Raw genomic sequence first — 24,936 nt, forward strand, 5'->3', positions numbered from 1 at the left:
GTGATTTTTGGCTTTGTGGGGTAATACCCAACCAACCAAGGCACACCAGTTAGGGCTGGAGTGATCTTTTGATCTCTCTTTTGATCTCTCATCATACTTTGTTCTCTTTGTCAAGTTGCTTTAAAAATTTCCCTTGAATTTTGGCAAATTTGAAAGATTAGAGCCTTCTAACTTCCAAAATCAAAACTCTTAGGTTTTTAGCCCCAAGTCTGTTTTATTAGAGCTGATAGCATTCTTCACCAGTGTCGTGTTGTCCCCATTCCCCACTTTCTGTCAGTGATTTTAGCATATTGAATGTGAGGTGGGACCAGAAAATACTGAGACCAAATAATAGCAAACTAAATCCACCATAGGAAAGCTCTAATATTCATTCATATGGATACTAGTCATCAAAAAAGTAGCATCTCAGAGAGTCTGTGTACTTCCCTACTGAAACTTAAATGTATTTGGGTCACTTTTTTGGAATTGCCTTTAAGAATATGAAAAAAATTATTTATGTTCATGAGATATTCTCTTTTAGCCCATTTCTTATTTACATCCTCTTTCCCCATCCTCAGTTTGCTACACTTAGAATTGGTCCTTCCTTCTTCCTAGTCCCACAGCAGATTGGGCCCACAGCCTTTACTTGTATTGACTTTGAACTGAGAGCTCCTGTGGAAAGAGACTGAGTTGCAAATGGACACTTGGAGCCCTAGAAGAGCTTTGCTTTAAGTAGTCTGAGGCAGGGACTCATTTTGAAATTCATGTGTGTGCTGTAAGGGCCCTGAATCCATTTCCCCCCAATTTTTTGCCTTGACCTAGAGTAAGAAATACATTGTATATCATTTATATTATTCACCAGTGTATATATATGTAATTGAAACCAGTTCCATGGAATAGTACTTATTACTGTTTTCACTGCTTTCTGGTATTTTTTATTCAGTTCTATTCCATTTCATTAAAAAGGAATAGTGGTTAAGACTAAGTTAATTACATGCACCAAAATGGGTTGCAGCCAGCAGTCTCAAAAACAGTGCCCTAAAAATAAGGGTATATTTGGCTTCATGCAAATGCGAATTACCTTAAATTGAATGATATAAGTCAAGGATTGCTTGTAGTCAATTGAATATTTGGAATAAGAGTAAAAAAACTACCTTTGATTTCTCCTCTCCTATTTAAATTACTTTCCTCTCCTTTTTAATTACTTTCAAGATGTGATGTATTTGCATTATTTGCAAGGGTGTTTTACTATTTGTTAGAAAAGCCGCAGAAGAATTGAAAAGAAAGTGCAGTTGTACAGCATATATCCTGGTTACATGCATAAACAAACAACAATTTAAAATGAGTAAACAAACAAACAAATGAGCAAGCAAGCTATAGAGGTTTTAGGTAAGTAATCAACAGGTCTTAAAAGAGTCACTTTGGACCAGAAGTTTCTATGATCCACCAAAGAAGGATAACCAGTGCCCTTCTTTTTTCCTTTTATTACCTTTTAAAATTTGAAAGTTTGGGTGAGATATATATTTGAATTAGATTGAGTATAAGGAAAATAATTTCTTTTTAGAGTAATTTGTATATAACACTGGGTCTGAATGAAAAATTTTAACCTTTAGCAATTTAAGTTTGTAATTTTCTCCTGGTAGTAAGTTATGGGCCTGTACTCGGCCCTCTGGCAGTAAACAATCAGAAGAAAGCCTTTGATTGTCAAAGCCTTTGATTGTCTCTTTCAAAGATCTGTGCTTCACTCTAGATGAATTTAGCCTAATTGACTCCTGCACATTTCTTACCAAGTTAGCTTTCTTCTTTTCCAGCATTTTTCTTCTAATGAACTGATGCTTAGAAGGATGTATAAACTATAAGGAAAGATTTGGGGAATTTAATAGAATGTACACCTATAAGGAAGAGATAGTTAATCTTCTTACATGAACTGTCAGTTTACCTCTTGACTCTACAAAAGAGAGTAGATAAAGTTTTTTTTTTACAAGATTACTATGTATTTAAAAAAAGAGAAAGCTTACACAGAGTTGTGCAAGTTTTCAAGAGAAGGTCAAATTAATTTTTGTTTCCTCTTAAAGGAGGTTCTGAAATGTGGGAAGCATTTTAGAAAGACTTCTATTTCAAAATGTTTTTATTTTTTTAAACTGTTCCTTGAAAGGGAATAAGTTTCTATTTTCTGGGCAATATAATTTTGAGAAGTCCTCATTCACCCCTCAGTGATGGACAAATGAGGTATTGATATATTTTATTATTTAGTGTTTAAAATAATTTTTACATTTGTTTTTCTATTTTAATTGAATATGGGTTATTAATTGAGGCACCCTTCTTTTATTAATGTAGGCATGGCAGATTTTTTAAATTCAAATGAATATTATTTTGCTCAAAGTGTTTGTCCCAACAAGTGCTGTTGTTTCTGCAACTGTTCTTTTAGACTTGCCTTCAGGGCTATGAGCTCTTTTTGAAGGTAAATTTGACACTTATTGTAGATATTGCTACAAGCCATTTTACAGCCAAATTCATCTGATAGTTTTAAAGTTTGTAATCAGACTGGTTAAAATCATTTTGGGGAGAAGTACAGAATCATTGTTCCAGCACTGTGATGTAATTTCTTGAGTGGCTTCAAAGTTAATGTGAATATATTTCCAAAAATGCTTTTCTAAGAAATATTTTGAGTAGTTGCAGAATTATTGAAATATGTATGTATGTTGGCGCTAAGATGACTCTTTTAAAGAAATCATGTTCTTTGGCTATTGGTAGATTAGTTTAAGCAGCATCATATAGAAATCTTTACTTTGAAATTTACTTTCTACTTTTATTTTTCAGATATTATTTATAATTTAAAATTTAACCACCATATAAAGGACACATGGACAAAAACAAGGGGGGGTGTTGGAAACGGGAGGGAGGTGGGGAGGGCTGGGGGGGTGCACTGGGATAGGAGTAAAAGGCAGAAAACTGTACTTGAAAAACAAGTAAAATAAAAAAAATAAAAAAATTTAACCACCAATTTTATATGTTAAAATACTGTGATGATAACATTTAAAAACAAATTTTATAAGCAAGTGCTTGTTTATGCACATAGCAGAATGGTCCTAGAAATGGCTTTGGTAGGAGAGAGTTGTAGTCTAATATGTCCTAATTACTAGAATCTGATTGTTTTCCATTTTTAAAATATGTCTGGAATTTATTTGATCATAGGTTTTAAAATACTTTTTTAGATAAAACAGAATTGTATTTTTTTTTCTTTAATTAGGCTCAGAAGGCCCAGGGAATCCTCAGGACCATCCAATTACTAATGAAAGAAGAAAATCGAGCTGTGATAAGTTAACTGATCCTCACAGGGAACCTTCTGACACTGGGTCCCTTTCACCTCCATGGGATCAGGATCGTAGGATGATGATTCCTCCATCAGGTATGGAAAGAGTATGTAACATACAGGAGTGTGCTCTGTCTTAAGAAAAACCATGATACATGTTAGAACACATCAATAACACAAATTTCTGAACAAAATAATTAGGTATAATTATTCATATTACTGAAAGTTATTTTATATACCTCCCCCCATGGAACATCTTTATTGTTTTTGTTGCTTATGGAAATAATACATGTTTTTTTAGATAATCTGAACAATGCAGAAATGTGAAGTTAAGAAAGTTGAAAAATCCTGCTATTATCTTTGCATGCCTCTCCCAGAATTTAGTTATTCGACAAGGTCTGTCTGGAAAGTATCCAGTCATACATTATGAAAAATAGAGACACTTATTGCAGAAGATAGGAGATACAAGAAACATTGTACATAAGACAGTGATGCCTTAGTTCCCTGCAAAGTAGGCACCTTGGGACCTCACACAGTTCTCCCAGTCACCATCAACTGCCCCATTGTATTTTCCTGAATCTCATCAATGGTCTGAAATCTCTTCCCTTTCAAAGGTGATTTTAGTTTTGACAAAAGCCAGAAGTTGCAGGGCACCAAATCTGGGCTGTAGTGGGGCTGAGTCACCTGAGTGATTTGATGTTTCACCAAAAGTCTCTGCAGAAGACGTGATGCATGAGTGGTGTAGTGTTGTGATGAAATTGCCAATCACCAGTTTGCCCAGAGCTGTGGCCTTCTGAATCATCCAAATGGTTTTCATGGAGGAATGTTCAAGCTTAATGCAAAATTTGATGCAGATGCATTTCTCTACTCGCTCAGTCATGTTGAATGTGAAGGCCACATAGTACACACACTCACTCAATGGTGTTTATCACCCCCACTGACCACTACAATGAAGTCATCACTGTACATGCATGCACATTATAGTCCACTCTCCTTGGCTGCCAGATTATATCAATGTGCGCAAACCATTCTCATTATATTAACAATGGTTGGACTTCTTCTAGACAGACTTCATATATCTTTTAGGGATTTTTGAGGGGGAGGGTATGCATTCATGAACATAGGTGTACAAATTTCTGCATTGCTTACGTTGCACTTACAGTAACCACACTCTTGTAATTGTCTTTCATTGATTGATTGGTTGACTTTTAGAGGAATGGAGAGAGAGACATTGATTTTTTAACTTATGACTTTATTGGTTGCTTCTTGTATTTGCCTTGAGCAGAGATCAAATCCATAACCTCAGCATATCAGGAGATACTCTAACCAATTGAGTTACTTGGCCACATAGTTGTCCATCTTTCTTCCTTTCTTCCTTTCTCCCTTTCTCCCTTTCTCCCTCTCTCCCTCTCCCCCCTCCCTCTTCCTCCTTCTCCCTCTCTGCCTCCCTCCCTCCCTCCTCATCTGAGGGCAGCTTTTCACTGCTTTTAGAAAGACAGGAAAAGAGAAAGAGAGAGAAACATTGAAATGAGAAACATTGCCTTTTTGTTGGCCCCCTGACCGGGGATCAAACCCACAACCTGGGTATGTGCCCTGACCATGAATTGAATCCATGATCTTCTGGTCTATGGGAAGACACTCTTAACCAATTGAGTCATACGAGACAAAGCTACTTGTCTTTTTTTTTTAACTGAATAATGTATCTCAGATATCTTGCCAAAACATACATATATACCAGAAGACTCATAGCAGAATATCTGGAGAAAAGGCAATTACTGTTGTTCCTATAACCCCTAATTTTTTTCAGGTATTTTTATTGATTATGCTACTACAGTTTCCCCAATTTTTCCCTCTTTATCTCCCCTCCCCGCACCCCCAATCCTCCAGCATCCCCTGCCCTTAGTTCATGTCCATGGGTTGTACATATAAAGTCTTTGAGTCCTCTGTTCCTATTCTATTTTTTCTTTCTCCCCGTCTATTTTATGCCTACTAATTATGCTGCTTCTTCCCTGTACCTTCCCCCCATTCCTTCCTTCCCCCTCCCCCCTGAAATCCCTCCATGTAATGTCCATTTCTCTGGTTCTGTTCCTGTTCTGGTTGTTAGCTTAGTTTTTGTTTTCATTGTTTCTCTTTTCTTTTAGGTTCATGTGTTGATAGTTGTGGGTTTGTTGTCATTTTATTGTTCATATTTTTTATCTTCTTTTTCTTAGATAAGTCCCTTTAACATTTCATATAATAAGGACTTGGTGATGATGAACTCCTTTAACTTGACCTTATCTGGGAAGTACTTTCTCTGCCCTTCCATTGTAAATGAGAGCTTTGCTGGATAGAGCAATCTGGGATGTAGGTCCTTGTCTTTCATGACTTGGAATATTTCTTTCCAGCCCCTTCTTGCCTGATAGCCTTATGGGAACTCCTTTGTAGGTAACTGTCTCCTTTCCTCTTGCTTCTTTTAGGATTTTCTCTTTGTCTTTAATTTTGGGTAACCTACTGATGATGTGCCTTGGTGTGTTCCTCTTTGGATCCAACTTCTTTGGCACTCTCTAGGCCTCCTGGACTTTCTAGAAGTCTATTTCCTTCTCCAAATTGGGGAAGTTTTCCGTCGTTATTTGTTCAAATAAGTTTTCAATTTCTTGCTGTTGTTGTTCTCCTTCTGGCACCCCTATAATTCAGATATTGGAACGTTTCACGTTGTCCCAGAGAATCCTCAGCCTCTCTTCCTTTTTTTGTTGAATTCTTGTTTCTTCATTCTGATCCAGTTGGATGCTTATTTCTTCCTTTTGTTCCAAATCATTGCTTTGAATCCTGGTTTCCTTCTTGTCACTTTTGGTTCCTTGAATATTTTGCTTTATTTCATTTTGGGTATTTTTCATTAGTTCTTTTATTTTCGACCAAGCTCAATCAGTTCTGTGAGCATTTTGATTACCAGGGCTTTAAATTCTCCATCAGATAGGTTGGCAGTCTCCTCATCACTTAGTTCTGAGGTTTTGCTCTTGTTCTTTCATTTGGGCCGTAATTCTTTGTCTTGGAGCAGCTGAGAGGTTGAAAGGGGGCGGAGCCTTAGGTATTCACCCAAGCAGGGCAGCCCTCTTTGCTGGGCTGCCTGTGTGGGAGGGGCCAGAGAGGGAACAATGTGGCTTGCCTGCTTGTCTCTAGGGCACTTTCCAGCAGACTCTCCTGTCAGATAGGAAGTATCTTCCATCACAGCAACCTCAGCCTTAGCCCACAGTCAGCTCTGAGTCTCAGTTTTCCCCTTGTCAGTTCCTCCCTTGCAGCTATAGGGAGCTTGGTAGTCAGCCCCGCCCCTCAGCCCCCCTCAGCCCCCCTCAGCGGCCTCCCTGCTTGTTCTGGTTGATTTTTTCTTTAATTCCTTGGTAGTCGGAGTTCCATGCAGTTTGATTTTCTGGTTATTTTGGTCGTTTATTGATTTTAAATTGGTTGTTACCCTCCTTTTGGTTGTGCGAGGAAGCAAAGGGTTTCTACCTATGCCTCCATCTTGGCCAGAACATGTAGACTTGATTCTCCTATAACCCCTAATTTGAATGTATTTCAGATTACTTAGTTTGCTGAACTTTACTTATGCCCAGTATTTCAGACATTGTTACTGAAAGTTAGCTATGTCTGCATTGTATAAATTAGTTACATTTAAAACAATATACTGTTTCGTATTTCTCCCTGAGAAGCTGGAGAGGAAGAATATTGTGGTTAAAAATCTTTAATTTCAGGAAATTAACCTTTGTTATGGTAGTATGTGTATGTTCTCTGAAGTGATAATCCTTATTCTGTGTAGCTCCTGCTTTGTTTGATATCACTGAGAATATTAGATTCATAAAGGTAGACACTCGTGTTACTTTTGTTCAGAACACCTAGAACAATGCTAGGTACGTAGTATTTGTTTAGGAAATATTGTTGAATGAATGAATACCTAAATCTGAGAAAGCTGAGTATTTTTCCTACTGCTTTTATATTTAGAAATATATATGCTGTTACTTACAAACTTAATGAATTTAGAAAAGGGTGGCATAGAACATCTTCAAAAGATTCCTTGGAGATGTTTACTTTAATATTCATTTAAATGTGTTTAGGTGTGATAAAAATAAGATTAATAAATTACAACCTCAGTCCCAAAGGACTTGATTATAAGATTGTGGCAGATATCATATCTTTACATCTGTGTAGACCTTCCTTTAGAGAATTCACAAGTTATTGGTCCCAAGAGTCTCTGCTTATGTTCTGCCTTTCTTCCTAAAGCATCATATGTTTGTCCTTGGTGCATCTCTATCCCATCTAAATAGTCACTGAACAGGTTTCTGGGTTGGTTCTTTTATTTTGTATTACAAATTGCTAATTGGTAAATTAGACCATGAAACAGGGAATAAAACGACCTAGGTATTTATTTTATCATTCTGTTAATTTCTTGTGTAATCTTAAGCATTTTGTTGTGTCTGTCACTGTTTTCTCACCTCTAAAATATGGACTTCTGTGAAATAGAGGAGTGATGATACTCTAAAGTAATCCTCTCCCCCTTTTTACTTTCAAAATAGCATTTTATACATTACAAATTGCATATTCAACATTTTCTTATAGTTTACAACTACATAGGAACTTCAAAAATGTGAAAATTAGCAATGATATTAAAGGAGCAAATACCACAGTTGAACTGGAGTGTCTTCCCTGTCCCCTTCCTGGCATATATAACAGTGCTTTTTAGAAGTTGCTTTTGTAAGCATGAATTTGTTAGAAAAATATTCGAGTTTTGTTTTCCATAGGTCCTGGCTTGTTTTTAAGTGTGCTTTAGGGTTCAATGACTTCTTAGATACAACTCCATGTGTAGATGCAAAAACTGTTTTGTTCTAGGGAATTTACATAATTTAGCATTTATATGTCATGGTAATTCTTGAGAAGTTAATAAAAATATTTTTTACAACTGTGCACAAATATAAGGAATAATTGGGATACAGAAAAAGCACACACATGTCAAAAGAGTTGAAAAGATAAATCATTTGACTATTTTCAATGTTTTATTTTTTCCTTTTGCTAACTATAGTGTACTAACTTATTTCCTAATATTCATACTTCTACATTTCCAGGCTTATGATCCACAATGACATTTGAGTTTTGGTTTGTTTGATGTACTTAAAGCATGTGAGTCACTCTTCTCTAAATCCAGCTAAGAAACACACTTTTTTCAATTTTTAAAAACTTCTTATTGGGAGGCTTCCTGATCCAGGTCAAGTAATAATGTAATCGAATTGGAAAATGTTGACATGAGTTGGCTATGATTAGCAATGTAATAACTAGAGCAACTAATAGAACACTTGCTTAAAGAAATACATTCAAAACACTAGAACATATAAATTAAGATGAAATTCAAAAAGATGTCCAAGTAACTCATAAGAAGACAGGAGAAAGAAACAGAAAAATAGAGGGAACAAATAGAAAAAACAAACAAAAAATGGCAGATGTTAAAAGGGTTTGGCATGAAATATTCAAAGTGATGAAAAGGAAAAATACAGCCAAGACTGATTTAGCCAGGAATGCTATCATTTTTTTTAATATATTTTATTGATTATGCTATTACAGTTGTTCCATTTCCTCCCTTCACTCTCCTCCACCCTGTACACCCTCTCCCACCCACATTCTCCCCGCTTTAGTTCATGTCCATGTGTCATGAGTTCTTTAGCTTCTACATTTCCCGTACTATTCTTGCCCTCCCCCTATGTATTTTCAGCCTACATTCTATGCTACTTATTCTCTGTACCTTTTCCCCCTCTCTCCTCCTCCCACCCCCCTGTTGCTCACCCTCCATGTGACCTCCATTTCTGTGGTTCTGTTCCTGTACTAGTTGTTTGCTTAGTTTCTTTTGGTTTTGCTTTAGGTGTGGTTGTTAATAATTGTGAGTTTGCTGTCCTTTTACAATGCATGTTTTTTCTTTATCTTCTTTTCTTAGATAAGTCCCTTTAACATTTCATAAAATAAGGGCTTGGTGAAGATGAACTCCTTTAACTTGACCTTATCTAAAAAGCACTTTATCTGCCCTTCCATTCTAAATGAGAGCTTTGCTGGATAGAGCAATCTGGGATGTAGGTCCTTGTCTTTCATGACTTGGAATATTTCTTTCCAGCCCCTTCTTGCCTGTAAGGTCTCTTTGGAGAAATCAGCTGACAGTCTGATGGGAACTCATTGTAGGTTACTGTCCCCTCATCTCTTGCTGCTTCTAGGATTCTCTCCTTCATTTTTACCTTGGCTAATGTAATTATGATGTGCCTTGGTTTGTTTCTTCTTGGGTCCAACTTCTTTGGGGCTCTCTGAGCTTCCTGGATTTCTTGGAAGACTATTTCCTTTGCCAGATTGGGGAAGTTCTCCTTTATTATTTGTTCAAATACGTGCTCAATCTGTTGCTTTTCCCCTTCCCCCTCTGGTACCTCTATAATTCGGATGTTGGAACATTTAAAGATGTCCTGGATGCTCTTAAGCTTCTCCTCATTTTTTTGAATTCTTATTTCATCATGCTTTCCTGCTTGGTTGATTCTCTCTTCCTTCTGGTCCATTGTATTGTTTTGAGACCCAGTTTCTTTCTCTTCATTATTGGCTCTCCTCCGTGTATCTTCCTTCATCTCTTTTATGGTAACCTGCATCTTTTCATCTAATTTGCGCCCAAAATCAACCAATTCTGTGAGCTTTCTGATCACCAGTGTTTTGAACTGTGCATCTGATAGATTGGCTATTTCTTGGTTGCTCAAAAGGATGAGTCCTGGGGGACTGATCTGTTCTTCTGTTGGAAACTTGTCTCTCCCTGTCTCTCCTTTTTTTTTTTTCTTCCCCCCTCTGGTCGCTCTTGTTATGGTGAGGGGCGGAGCCTTAGGTGTTCACTGGGGCTGGGCACCCTAGTCGCTAGATTGTGACGTTATATGTGGGGGCGGTGGCGGGAACGGGGAAGGGAGGGAACAATGGCAGTAATTCTGTTCTCCTGGGATCTCAGTCTCTTCTCTGGGATCCTGGGCTGCGAGCTCTGCCCTGGTCCACAATCGCCGCCTCACTGGGTCCGACAGCTGTAGCTTGCATACTCAGGGTCCACCTCTGCGTTGTTGCGCGCCCCAGATGGCTCACACGCCGAGTTCGCGCCAAGTTCTCCCCGACCTCTGCCGACCCTCACCCGCCGGCTAGTCCTCTCGGCCCCTCCCACCAGTCTGGATGTCCGGGTCTACCTCAACTTCTTGGCTGTCCAACTTCCATTCAGGTAAATTTTCTGTCATTTCTGGGTGTTATTCTGCCTCTAAATTGTTGTTGTTCTAATCTTGGTTGTGCGCGGAGGTACGGTGCGTCCACCTATTCCTCCATCTTGCCGGAAGTCCACCGGAAGGCTGTCATTTAAAATTGGAGAAATAAGAGCTTCCCAGACAAGAAAAAACTGAGGGAGTTTATGACCAAACGAGTACTATAAGAAATGTTAAAGGATCTTTTTGAAGAAGAAGGAAAGAGAAACAAACCAGAAACAGAGGAACATAGTAAAAAGAATAAAATGGCAATAAATAGTCTCCTATCAATAGTCACCTTAAATGTAAATGGCTTAAATGCTCCCATCAAAAGACAGGGTAGTTGAATGGATAAGAAAACAATACCCACCCATATATATATGTGCTGTCTGCAAGAGACCCACCTCAGAAGGAAAGATACACACAAACTAAAAGGTATGGAAAAAGACACTCCATGCCAATTGGAAAGAAGAAAAAGCTATGGTAACAATACTTATATCTGACAAAATAGACTATAAAACAAGGCTGTTGTAAGAAAAGACACTGCTTAATGATAAAGGGAACAATTCAAGAGATTATAACCTTGTAAACATTTATGTATCCAACATAGGAACACCTTAACATGTAAGCAAGTCTTGATGGACATAAAGGGAGAGATTGACAGCAATAAAGGAACAGTCATAGGAGATTTTTAAAAAGATTTTATTTATATTTAGAGAGAGTGGTAGAGAAGGAGAAAGAGAGGACGAGAAATATCAATGTGTGGTCGCCTCTTGAATGCCCCCTACTGGGGACCTGGCCCACAATGCAGGCATGTGCCCTGACCAAGAATCGAACGTGACAGTTTGGTTCATAGTCTATGCTCAATCCACTGAGCTACACCAGCCAGGGTCCTAGTAGGGGATTTTAACACCCCATTGACATCAATGGACAGATCTTCCAGACAGAAAATCAACAAGAAAATGGTGGCCTTTAAGTGACACACTAGATCAGATGAATTTAATTGATATCTTCAGAGTATTTCACCTCAAAGCAGTGGAATATACATTCTTTAAGTGCAAATGGAATAATCTCTAGGATAGGACATGTTAGGACAGAAAACAAGTCTCAGTATATTTAAGAAGATTGAAATCATATCAAGCATCTTCTCTGACCATAATGGCATGAAACTAGAAATCAATCACAAGAGGAAAACTGAAAAATATAAAGACATGGAAGCTGAATAACATGATACTAGACAATGAATAGGCTGAACAGTGAGAGCAAGGATACCTTGAAACAAATGAAAATGAGAACACAACAACTTGAAATCTTGGGACACAAAGAAAGCAGTCCTCAGATGAAATTTATAGCATTACAGGCATACCTCAAGAAACAAGAAACATTTCGAATAAACCATCTAATGGAACTAGAAAAAGAACATCAAAAACCCTTAAAGGAAGTAGAAGAAAGGAAATAATAAATAACAGAGCAGAAATAAATAAAATAGAGTCTAAAAAAAGGCAATACAAAAGATCAGTGAAACCTAGAGCTCATTCTTTGAAAAGATAATCAAGATGGACAAATCTTTAAACAGACTCATCAAGAAGAGGTGAGAGAGGGCTCAAATAAATAAAATCAGAAATGAAAGAGAAGTGACTACTGACACCAGAGAAATAAGGGACTGTAGAAAATAATCCCAATAATTATATGCCAACAAATTGGACAATCTGGACAAAATGGATAAATTCCTAGACTCATACAATCTTCCAAAACTAAATCATGAAGAATCAGAGAGTCTAAATAGGCAGATTACAACTAATAAAATTGAAGTAGTAATTTAAAACCTCCCATAAAACAAAGTCCTGGACCAGATGGCTTCACGGGTGAATTTTACCAAACATTCAAAGAACTAACACCTAGCTTTCTCAAATGATCCCAGAATATTTAATAGGATGGAAGAATCCCAAGCTCATTTTACAAGGCCAGCATTATTCTAATGTCAAAACCAGGTAAAGAAACTACAAAGAAAGAAAATTATAGGCGAATATCCCTGATGAACATAGATGCTGAAATCCTCAACAAAATATTAGCAAACAAGATCCAGCAATACATACACTAAAAACACCATACACCATGATCAAGTGAGATTTATTCCAGAGATGCAAGATTAGTCAATATCTGCAAATCAATAAATGTGATTCACCATGTAAACAAAATGAAGGATAAAAATCACATAATCATATTTATAATGCAGAAAAAGTATTTGATAAAATCCAGCACCCATTTGTGATAAAAACTCTCTGCAAAGTGAGAATAGGGAATCATACCTCAACAAAATAAAGGCCATTTATGACAAACCCACAGCCAGCATCATACTCAGTGGGCAAAATCTACAAGTGTTTTCCTTATGTTATGGAGCAAGACAGGGATGTCTGCTTCACCACTCTTTTTAAAAAGTTTTTATTTATATTTAGAGGAGAAAGGAAGGAGGAGAGGGAGAGACATCAATGTGAGAGAAAATCAGTTGCATCTATCACACCCCCAACTGGGGACCTGGGCCGCAACCCAGGAACATGCCCTGACCAGGAATCTAACAGGCAACCTTTTGGTTCCCAGGATGATGCCCAACCCATTGAACCACATCATCAGAGCTGCTTTCACTACTCTTATCCAATGTAACGCTGGATTCCTACCTATAGCAATCAGACAAGAAGGTATCCACATTGGAAAGGAAGAAGTAAAGCTGTCATTATTTGCAGAAAATATGGTACTGCATATAGACAACCCTAACCATTCCACCAAAAATTCACTAGAACTGATAAATGAGTCCAGTAAAGTAGCAGGATAAAAAATATCCAGAAATCAGTTGCATTTTAATACACCAATAGTGAACTATCAGAAAGAGAAACTAAGAAAACAATCCCATTTACAATTGCACACACACACACGCACACACAAAATACCTAGGATTAAATTTAACCAAGGAAGTAACATGCTTATCTTCAGAAAATGATAAGACACTGAAGAAAGAAATTGAAGGAGATAAAATAAGTGGAAGTGTATTCTGTGATCATGTATAGGTAGCAATGATTTACATCATTAAAATGTGCATTCTACCCAAGTAACCTATAGATTCAGCACATTTCCTATCAAGATACCAGTGGCATATTTTACGGAACTAGAACAAATACTCCAAAAATTTATGTGAAACCACAGAAGACCCCAAAGAGCAACAACAATCTTGAGAAAGAAGAGCAATCAAACTGTACTATAAGGCCATAGTTATCCAAACAGCATAGTACTGGCATTAAAACAGACATATGGATCAATGGAACAGAATAGAGAGGCCAGAAAGAAACCTACACCTTTATTGTCAATTAATATTTGACAAAGGAGGCAAGAACATACAATGGGGTAGACAGTCTGTTCAATAAATGGTGTTGGTAAAATTGGAAGATTCATGCAAAAAAAAAAAAAGAAACTAAACTACCTTCTCACACCATAAAGAAGATTAACCCTAAAAATGGAGTAAAGATTTACATTTAGACCTGAAACCATAAAGATTCTAGAAGAAAACAAGTAAAAATCTTGGATATTTCTTGTAGCAATATTTTTTTCTGATACGTCTTCTTGGGCCAGGGAAACAAAAGAACAAATAAATGAGACTACATCAAACTAAAAAGTTTTTTGCATAGCAAAGGAAACCATCACCAGAAATGAAAAGACAACTCACTGATTGTGAGCACATATTTTCCCATGATACATCTGATTGATAAAGGCTTAATATCCAGAATTTATAAAGAACGTATACAACTCAATACCAAAAAACAATCCAATTAAGAAATGAGCAAAGGCCTGAATAGACACCTTTTTAAAGAGGACATACAGATGGCCAATAGACATATGAAAAGTTGCTCAGTGTCAGTAACCATCAGAGAAATGCAAATTAAAACCACAAGTCCAAGTAGCTATCATCAACAAATGAACAAACCACAAGTGTTGGCAAGGATGTGGAGAAAAGAGAACCCTGGTGCACTGTTGGTGAGAATACAAATTGGTGCAGCCACTTTGGAAAGCAGTATGGAATTTCCTCAGAAAATTAAAAATGGAACTGTTTTATGACCCAGCGATTCCATTTCTGGGAATATATCCAGAGAAATCTGAAACACTAATTAGAATATATGAACTCCTGTGTTCATTGCAGCATTATTTATAATAGCAAGTTTTGAAAGCAGTGTTCATCAGTTGGTGAGCAGATATAAAAGCAGTGATATATCTTCACAATGATGTACTACTTGGTTGTAAAAGAAAGAAGGAAATCTTAACTTTTACTACAGCATGGTTGAACCTGGAGAACGGTATGCTAAGTGAAATGAGGCAGTCAGAGAAAAACAAGTACTGCATGATTACGCTTATACGTGGAATCTAATGGACAACATAAAACAGACTCATAGATACAGAGAGTAGACTGAAAGCTCTCAGAAGGTAAGGGGGTTGGGAGACTGGATGAAGCAGGTAAAGGGAGTTGGCAAAAAACAACAACTCATAGACACAAACAACAGTGTGGTGATTACCAGAGGGAAGGGAGTGGGGGAGCTAGAAGAGGGTAGAGAGGGGATAAATGGTTATGGAAGGAGACTGGACCTGGGCTGGGGAACATATAATACACAGATGATGTATTGGAGAATTGTACACCTGAAATCTATATGTTTTTATTAACCAATTTCATCACAATACATTTAATAATAAAAATAAATAAACATACGAACAAACCATGACTTAACTATTTGCTGTCTATACAAAACTCATTTTAATATAATAGTATAGGTAGGTATGTTGAAAGTTGAATGATAGAAAAAGATACACTGTGCACACATTAATCCAACGAAAGCTGCGGTGGCTGTTATTTATATCAGATAAAGTAAATTTCAGAATGAATTACCAGGAACAGAGAAAGACATTACATAATGATAAAAAGAATCAAGAAGAGACAGCAAATCCTAAATGTGTATATGCTAAACAGTAGAGCTACAAAGTATGTGAAGGTAAATGTGATCCAGCTGAAAGGAGAAATAGACAGTTGGCACAATTACAGTTGGAGACCTCAGCACCCTTCTCAGCATTCATAGCTAGACAGACAATAATCATCAAGGATATAAATAAGACTGAGTGATACTATCAACCGATGTGACCTAACCTACAATTTACAGAATATATCACCCAGTGGCGCAGAATACAGATGCTTTTCAACCTCCATCTGAACATTTCCGAAGATAAATCATAGGCTGGGCCTGAAACAAGCCTTAACAAATTTAGAATTGAAATCATACAATATGTTCTCTGACCACAGTGGAATCAAAGTGGAAAGAGTGAACTATTGATCCAAGCAACAGTTTGAATAGATCTCAAAGGCATTATGCTGAGTGGGAAAAAAATCTTGAAAGGTCGTATGATCCATGTATATAACACTCTCAAAATGATAGAAATGGAAAACATTACTTGTTGCCCTGAGTTAGGTTTAGTAGGGAGAAGAGAGTAGACGTGACTTACAAAGATAGCATGAAGGAGACCTTAGTGGAAATGGAAAACGTGTATTTTGAGTGTGGTGGTGGTTACACAAATCTACACATGTTATAAAATACCCAGAACTATACACATGCATTGTACCAACATTACTTTCCTGGTATTTATATTGTGATATAGTTAATAGAAAATGTAAACATTGGGGAAAACTGGAAAGGTTTCACAGGATCTCTCTGTAGTATTTTTGCTGTTCTGAGAATCTGTATTTTAAAATCAAAACTAAAAAAAAAATCTTTATTTGGTACAATACACGTAGGAAAGTGCAAGTACTTTTACGTATCTTGGTGATGTTTTTCATAGTTTGAGTACACCCACATAACTAACATTCAGATCAAGAAACAGTTTTCGTCTAATGAATTTAGTAAGAAATCTTTACAATTTTAGCAGAAAAATATTATTGATGAATGAATTTTTAATCACATATCATATAGTAGTCAGTTGGAATTTTAACAGGAATATGTTCTAAAAATAACTAGCTCATTATAAATTCTTAATACAAACTGCAACAAAAATTTAACCAATATGACTTACCTTGCTTAATGCTCATTCCATCAGAAATGGAACTTTATTCTGCAAATCCCTCATCCTTGTTGCTGTTGGTTCAGTAGAAAAGCCTCTCTTTGAATCACAACAGCTAACATTTGATTGATCAAAGCAAGTCACATGACAGAATTTGGAATCAGTGGGCAGGAAATATATTCTACCTCTTGAAGACAAGGATATACAAGGAGGGGTAAAGAATTGATGTCATGAATGCAGTCCACCTGACGGATTTTACTTTTATCATTTGTTTTTACTTATTCTATAACTATGTTCTATTCCATTAATTATGTTATTACAGGTGTCCCAATTTTTTTGTCTTTGCCCCCTTCCACCTAGCAACCCCTTTTTTCTCAGGCAATCCCCACACCATTGTTCATTTCCACAGGTCATGCGTGTAAGTTATTTAGCTACTCTATTTCCTATGCTGTGCTTTACATGCCCATGGCTATTGGAGCTTTTTTGTTTTTAAAGATTTTATTTATTTTTAGACAGAGGGGAAGGGTGGGGGGAGAAAAAGAGGGAGAGAAACATCAGTGTTTCAAACATCAATTGATAAGGACAGTTTTTAACTTTACTTTGAGAAACAAAAGGAGGCTAAGCAGATGAAAGCAATTTAGATAGCTTTAAAAGCACAGACATAGATTTGACTTGACTGTCTTGTGATTTGTACACATTTATACAGATCATTGTCCTGTAATCTGAACATTCTTTCTGGACAAGATTCATTTGATAGAATTATAGTGTGTTTTAAGGTAGGCTCATTTTTGATCACCTTGTTGAGATTTGGATTCTTCATAAACTTAATAAAGTGCCCTAAAAACTTCATTGCTTTTATCTTCTTAAAGGATGCTATTTACTTTAATGTTGATTAAACAATTTTGGGCTCTTGTATAGTGTGTAGCTTTTATATCACTTGTATCTTTTTGTATATTCTAATTGTTAATATTTGGTTAAGTTACTGCTTTATATATATATTTACATAAACTTGAAAAATCTGTGTTTAAGTTTTTAGATTGAGGAGAGATTAGTGTGTGGTGACAAATTTAAACAAATTTTTGAAAAATTTTGTTTTCAATAAAAGCTAGAGATGGTAACTGGTGGGATAGGTATTTTTATTTTTTAAAGATGGGAAATATTACAACATGTTTATTTGCTGATGAGAATAATCCAAGATAGGAGAAATTGATGATGTATTGGAGAGGTTATCATTATAAAAGTGAAACCCTGAGTAGTAGACAAAACACATGGGATCCAGAGTATAATTGAGAAATAGAGCTGAATCCTTTTTGTGCTTTGTAAAAAGAAGCAAGTGGGTACAGATCTAAAGATGGGTGAGGGTGACTGAGGATATTGATGTGGCAAGTTTACTAACTGGAGATGGGAGACGAGGGGGATTGTCAGGGTTTTGAAGAGAGAGAAAAAGGTAGACAATAGCCAGTTAGAGGAGTGAAGGAACTCAAACATTAGTGAAATGTATGATCAGAGTAATGTTGAGTATCCATTTGAAATTTACGGTCATAAATTTGAGTGAGACCAGTCAGTACTGTATTTTTAATATAGTTTATACTAAAAAATTTCACCATTACATTTATGTTGGGGCCCTTACATTGTGCCAGATACTATATTAAGTGCTTTTTATTAGTCATTCTAACACACTTGAAGGTGTTATTCACATTTTACAGATTAAGAAACAAAAACGGAGATAATGTAACAAAATCCTGTATATTACCTCCCAGATGTATATGTTAATATTTGCTTCAGATGTGTGTGTGCATGTGTGTTGTGCATGAGTCTGTTTGTGATTGTGTAAATAAAACATAAAAATACCACACTATCTGCACAAATAAGCTAAAGTCTATTCTAGTTCCATCTCTGGGGCCATCTCTGGGGCCTTTCCCAGAGGCAACTACTCGTGAGTTTTGTGTGTGTAAACTTAAAATTTATATATGATATTTAATAAAATGTATATTTCTGTTGTATCAAGTTTCTTTATCAGCAATATGGTCTTGAATTCTTTCTGTTTCAATATGTATAAACTTTAATTGCTGTACAGTATTTCAGTATATAAATATACTACAATATATTCATCTAGGCTCCTTTGGTGAGTATTTAGGACAGTGTTACCAGTGTTTCACCAATACTAACAATGATGCCATGAACACTTTTTTACATGAATATTCTTTTATTTTTATTTCTATATTTATCCTCACCCAATGTCATGCCCATTGATTTTAGAGAGAGGGAAAGGGAGCAAGAGAAAGAGGGAGAGAAACATCAATCAGTTGCCTTGTGCACGTGTGCCAGTTGGGGACGATCCCTCAACCTAGGCATGTGCTGTGACTGAGAATTGAACCCATGACCTTTCAGTTTACAGGACAGTGCTTCAACTAAGCCACACTGGCCAGGGCTGCACATAAGTTCTTTATAGATGATTCCAAGAAATGAAATTGTTGGATAACAGGGTATGCATATTTTCACTTTTAATAGAGACTGTGTCATTGTCCTCAAGACGTGTATAGCTGTACATGAAGTATTTGAGAGTACCTGTTTCTCCAAACCTTGATGTAAAACTTTTTTCAACATTTCTAGTCATATGAGTTAAAATTCTTATCTCATTTTTCTTTGTAGTTCTTTAAGTGAGCTTGAGAATGTTTTAATTTTATATATCATATATGTTTCTTTCTTTAAATTACCTAATCCATTTTATCTCTTAATAGGGAGTTTTAGTATATTTTACATACTAATTTTTTGTATTTTGCAAATATTTTTTTCAATTTATTATTAATGGATATGATTATTATACATGTTTCAAATTTTGTTATAGGTAAACTAACCCATCTTCATTTTTATACAGTTTTTGTTTTGTTTGAGACCTCTTCCTAGATCAAAGAGGTAGTCATAGTTTTCATCTAAAAATTTAAAAAATTGGGCTGTGCAGGGCAGAGGGGAATAAAGGGGGGAAAATGGGACAAGTGTAATAGCATAATCAATAAAATATATCATTAAAAATTTTTTAAAAATTGTTTCGATTTTTAAGCCTTTAACCAGGATTTTATTTTTGTTTTAATGTTTAGGGTAAGGAGGTATTTTTAGCCCATTAGATGTTATTTTAATAGTATATATTGGTTTGTCAATTTTGCATCACTTTTTATCTTAAATTAAATCTTTATATTTGCATAAGTCTGATTCTTAGACACCTTTTTAAAATAGATTTTATTGATTATGCTATTACAGTCGTCCCATTTTTCCCCCTTTATTCCCCGCCACCCTGCACACTCCCTCCCACCCCCATTCCAACCCCTTAGTTCATGTCCATGGGTTGTACATATAAGTTCTTTGGCTTCTACATTTCCTATATTATTCTTAATATCCCCCTGTCTATTTTCTACCTACCATTTATGCTACCTATTCCCTGTACCTGTTCTCCCATTCTTCCACACCCCTCCTGGTGGATAACCCTCCACGTGATCTCCATTTCTGTCTTTCTGTTCCTGTTCCAGTTTGCTTAGTTTGTTTTGGCTTTTTTTTTTTTAGGTTCAGTTGTTGATAGCTGTGAGTTTGTTATTTTACTGTTTGTATTTTTTATTTTCTTTTTCTTAGATAAGTCCCTTTAAGGACTTGGTGATGATGAACTCCTTTAACTTGAACTTACCTGGGAAGCACTTTCTCTGCCCTTCTATTCTAAATGATAGCTTTGCTGGATAGAGTAATGTTGGATGTAGGTCCTTGCCTTTCATGACTTTGAATACTTCTTTCCAGCCCCTTCTTGCCTGCAAGGTTTCTTTTGAGAAATCAACTGATAGTCTTATGGGAACTCCCTTGTAGGTAACTATCTCCTTTCCTCTCACTGCTTTTAAGATTCTCTTCTCTTTAATCTTGGGTAATGTAATTATGATGTGCTCTGGTGTGTGCTTCCTTGTGTCCAATTTCTTTGGTACTCTCTGGGCTTCCTGGATTTCCTGGAAATCTATTTTGTTTGCCAGCTTGGGGAATTTTTCCTTCATTATTTGTTCAAACAAGTTTTCAATTTCTTGGTCTTCCTCTTCTCCTTCTGGCACCCCTATGATTCAGATGTTGGAGTATTTAAAGTTGTCGTGGAGGTTCCTAAGCCTCTTCTCACTTTTTTGAATTTTTGTTTCTTCAGTCTATTCTAGTTGGGTGTTTCTTTTTTCTTCTGTTTCAGACCGTTGATTTGAGTCCCAGTTTCTTTCCCTTCACTGTTGGTTCCCTGTGCATTTTCCTTTATTTCACTTTGCATAGTCTTTACTTCTTCCTTTATTTTGTGACCATACTCAACCATTTCTGTGAGCATTCTGATTACCAGTGTTTAGAACTGTGCATCTGATGGGTTGGCTATCTCTTCATCACTTATTTTTTCTGGAGCCTGGATCTGTTCTTTCATTTTGGCCATATTTTTTTGTATCAGTACTCCTGTTACCTAGTAAGGGGTGGAGCCTCAGGTATTTGCCAGGACTGAACAACCCACATTGCTTTGTTGTGGCACTGTATGTGGCATGGTGTCCGAGAGGGAACTGTGCCTCTTGCTTAGCTCTCGGCTGGCTTTCAGTCATTTCTTCCACTAACTACAGGCATATTGGGCCCTTCCAAGTGGGTGGTTTTGTATATGTTCTAGGACCCTGTGGGTCTCTCCAACAGACTCTCCTGTGAGGCTGGGAGTTTTTCCTGACTCCTTAACCCCCATAGGTTTTTTCATTCAGAGGTTTTGAGACTTTATTTTCCCCACACTGGAACACTGGGTGGCGAGGTCTGTCTCGCTCCCCAATTGTTCCCTCCGGTTTATCCACTGCAAGTGTGGGACTGGCTGATCCCCCAGCCTCCACCTTGCTGTGAGTCCTCTCTGCCCAGCTGCTCCTCTCCGCCCCTCCTATAGGTCTGGATGAATGTTTCTTTAACTCCTTGGTTGTCAGACTTCCATACAGTTCAGTTTTCTGGCAGGTCTGGTTGTTCTTTGTTGTCTGTCCTTCAGATGTGTGAGAAGACACAGTGTATCTACCTAGGCCTCCATCTTGGCTGGCAATCTATTAGACACTTTTTCTTTGCCATTGTTCTCTTTTTCCTGAGTCATTACCTATCAATATCATTGCTTTTAGCAACTACTTCTGGAAATTTTTCTTTTCATTTCATTTAAATTCCTTAATTATTAGATTTTTTCATTTTCTCTTTTAAGTGGAAATGGTTATTTTACTTGGTGAATGAGCAGTATTGAATTTAAAAAGAAATTCTAACCTTTAATCCATTTTTATAATTCTCTTTTCAACCATGTTGATGTTCCTGTTACATGATAGGACTCCAGATTATTAAAGCAGGTGGTCAGGGAACAATTGCAGTCCAAGATTTGTTAAGGAATGAAAAGAGGTGAACAGTATTTTTGTTGAAACTAGACATAATTGAATTTTATTCTTATTCTTAGTTTATGAAATTGCTGCAGAATGCCCTGTATACTTATTCCCACCCCGTTTTCATTTTTTAACCTGATCCTTTTCCTTCTCCCATTCTTTCTGATCAACTCTTTTCTTACAGAGGTGGTAGAAAACAAGTAAGAAAGCAAAAAAGAAAGGAATTTATGTCCTATTTGCTGCATTTAAGCCTTTCATTGGTGATATGCCTTCCACATAATTCATCTTATTACATTGTGTATGTGTACATGTGTATTTGAATTTGACCAGTGTATCCTTGTTTACTTGTTCCTTCTTCCTGACTTACAGGGCAAGCTTTACCTCCTGTTTAACAACATTCTGATTCTTTCCATCAGAATTACATAGACCACTTCTTATATTATTTGTATGTCCTTATATTAAGGCATTGATCCCATTCTATGTGTGTATTTCTGTCATTAGACTAAGAGCATGCATGGACTGTGCCAAAATCAATGTGTCACTCTGGCATATAATAGTCCCGGGTAGATTTAAGGAATGGATTACTTTTGCCAGTAGAGGACAGTGTGGATATATAATTTATAAAATAGTAAGCTTGTAGCAAAATTTTATGTTTCTGAAGTTGCTGATACTGTGGGGATGTATTTTAGATGCAAAATAATGATATGGTATCTGAGACCTGATTAAGAAAGAGTCGTGAGGTTTTCCCGTTTCCCTATTTTCTCCCTTTGCCCAAGTCTGCAGTCTGTATGTTTGGAGTAGAAAGGGGAAACTCAGTTTAGTTCTTGGTGCTTGGTATTGGTCTTTTCTTCCCTGGGGCTAATTCAGACCCTTTGAGACAGCTCTGCTAAGATTCTGAAAGGGGGAGGAAATGAGCCTTTAAGCCCATGTGGATCTGGCTCTCTTAAGTTATATCCCTTGACCCTTGGGAGCTCATTAAATGTAATTCATTCTGTGTATTCTGCTTGATGCCACATGATTTCTTGGGTTTGTGTGGGAGAGGTGTATCAATGAGGTTCCATGGGATTGAGTCAGGTGAGGACTGGCATATCCAACACTGTATGGAGTTCATATTATGAACCACTGCCTAGAACAGTTATAGAAGGTATTTTGGGGCCATTTGTCTGTGTGTATAAGGATAGGAGAGGGTCACACAATTCCCCCATATTTGGGCTTCCACATATTTGACTTTCCCCATATTTTTGTATTTGGGCATATGCAAACCTAATCTGTCAAAAGTTTGCCATCACCTATCAAGGATAAGATGCACTACCTGTATGTTTTTTTCAAGAATGATGAATTCTATAGGGACCCAGGAATGACCACTTTATCATCCTAACCCCTGGGAACAAAGGAGGGTGGCTGTAGAAGCACCTGCGTCAGAGCCTGTGCCCAGTTGTGCATCTGTCCAGATGTCCGTAATCTGAGCATTGTGAACCTTCCATTCATCTGTTTTGTCAGAATTTTCCTTTTCAGTTTTAGAGGGGCACTAAATTCCAAAATACTTAAGTTACTGACAATTTAATCAGTAATGAATGACCTGTGAATAATTTGCTTTCTACGTTGGTGACCATTTCTTTTATTATTGTCTGTTCTGCTAATTTTTTTGCTACACCGACAACATATTCTGTTTTTTCTTTCTTTGCTGGTAGCTATCTTTTCATCATCTTTTTTTGACATATTGATGTCATCTGTCTCCTACTGTTACTAAAATTGAAAGTTACGTGAATATATATAACTAAATTATATTCACATTTTAATTTACACATTATAGTCAAACTTTAAAAATTTGGGGTAGCATATTATGCTTGTGTTTATTATAAAAGCAGATAAAGTTATTGCCTTTAGTGCAATATGTAATTTTCCCAAAATTCTTTACTATTACTTGCCAAGAATATGGTTAGAATCTTTTAGAAAACAAGAGAAATGTCTATGTTCAATATATTAAACTTAAGTCAACTTGATTTATTTTTATGATAGTGAAAATATTTAAAAAATTGTTTTTTCAGGCCAACCTTATCTTGATCCAGCTCTTCCTCCACAAAGGCAAGACAGATTTTATCCTAATACTGGTAGACTATCTGGGCCAGCAGAACTCAGAAGTTTTAATATGCCATCACAGGATAAAGCAGGTAATACATACTTTGTATATGTTTGTGTTTTTTTAAATAATGGTGGCAAACTAAAAAACTAGAAGCTGAATAAAGGACCATATAATTGCTATACGTGGTAACTCCAAAGGCCACAGTTTCTTTTCTGAAATGTTCCTGGTTTTGTATTTCTTGTTGTGTTGCACATAGTCTGTGGTGCCCATGGTGTCTGTGTAGACGTTGGTGATTGGTGTGGGCGCCATGGTAATGAGTTGACTCTGTTAACCTGTGATGGAAAGTTTACTCTGTTCCATGATTAATTTTGTAATTTTCCCAGTAAACTTACATATACCCTGTTTAGCCATGAGGGAAATTAGGCTGATGTGAATGGATATGTGAAAATTCACCAGAAAAATAATTTGGGTGCATGCTCTGTTGCTGGTTTAATCAATTTTCTTATTTAAACATTTTGTGTAACATTTACTGAGGAACCTAGTATTTGTCAGGCTCTCTTTTCCTTAAATCACTACAAAGCAACCCACTGAAGTTGGGAAGTATATGTATCTAATGTATCAATCAGAAGTATATAAAGAAATTAAGAATATAAAAAGATTAAAACATAAATAGAACATTAATATAAATTTATTGGTAAAAGTTTCTTTAGGAAAGGGTATATAGTTGTAGGGAGAGCATTATTTGTTTGAACTAATCATTTTAGAAAAAAATTTTTTAATAATAATTAGAAAACAGACCTATGGCCTAGATTTCTGTTATTAGTTATAATTAAATTCTTT

General features: G+C 36.4%; 1 protein-coding gene across 1 annotated transcript in view; it reads left to right on the forward strand.

The window, feature by feature from the left end:
• MIA2 (MIA SH3 domain ER export factor 2) overlaps window positions 1-24,936 on the forward strand; it is a 111,205-nt gene that overhangs the window by 78,798 nt on the left and 7,471 nt on the right. Inside the window, 2 exon segments of the mRNA XM_045848536.1 lie at window positions 3,230-3,388; window positions 24,062-24,184. Coding sequence (XP_045704492.1) covers window positions 3,230-3,388; window positions 24,062-24,184 — 282 coding nt within the window.

This window comes from Phyllostomus hastatus, unplaced genomic scaffold, assembly GCF_019186645.2.
Source record: "Phyllostomus hastatus isolate PE091 unplaced genomic scaffold, TTU_PhHast_1.1 phas_contig_62, whole genome shotgun sequence".
Classification (NCBI taxonomy): domain Eukaryota; kingdom Metazoa; phylum Chordata; class Mammalia; order Chiroptera; family Phyllostomidae; genus Phyllostomus; species Phyllostomus hastatus.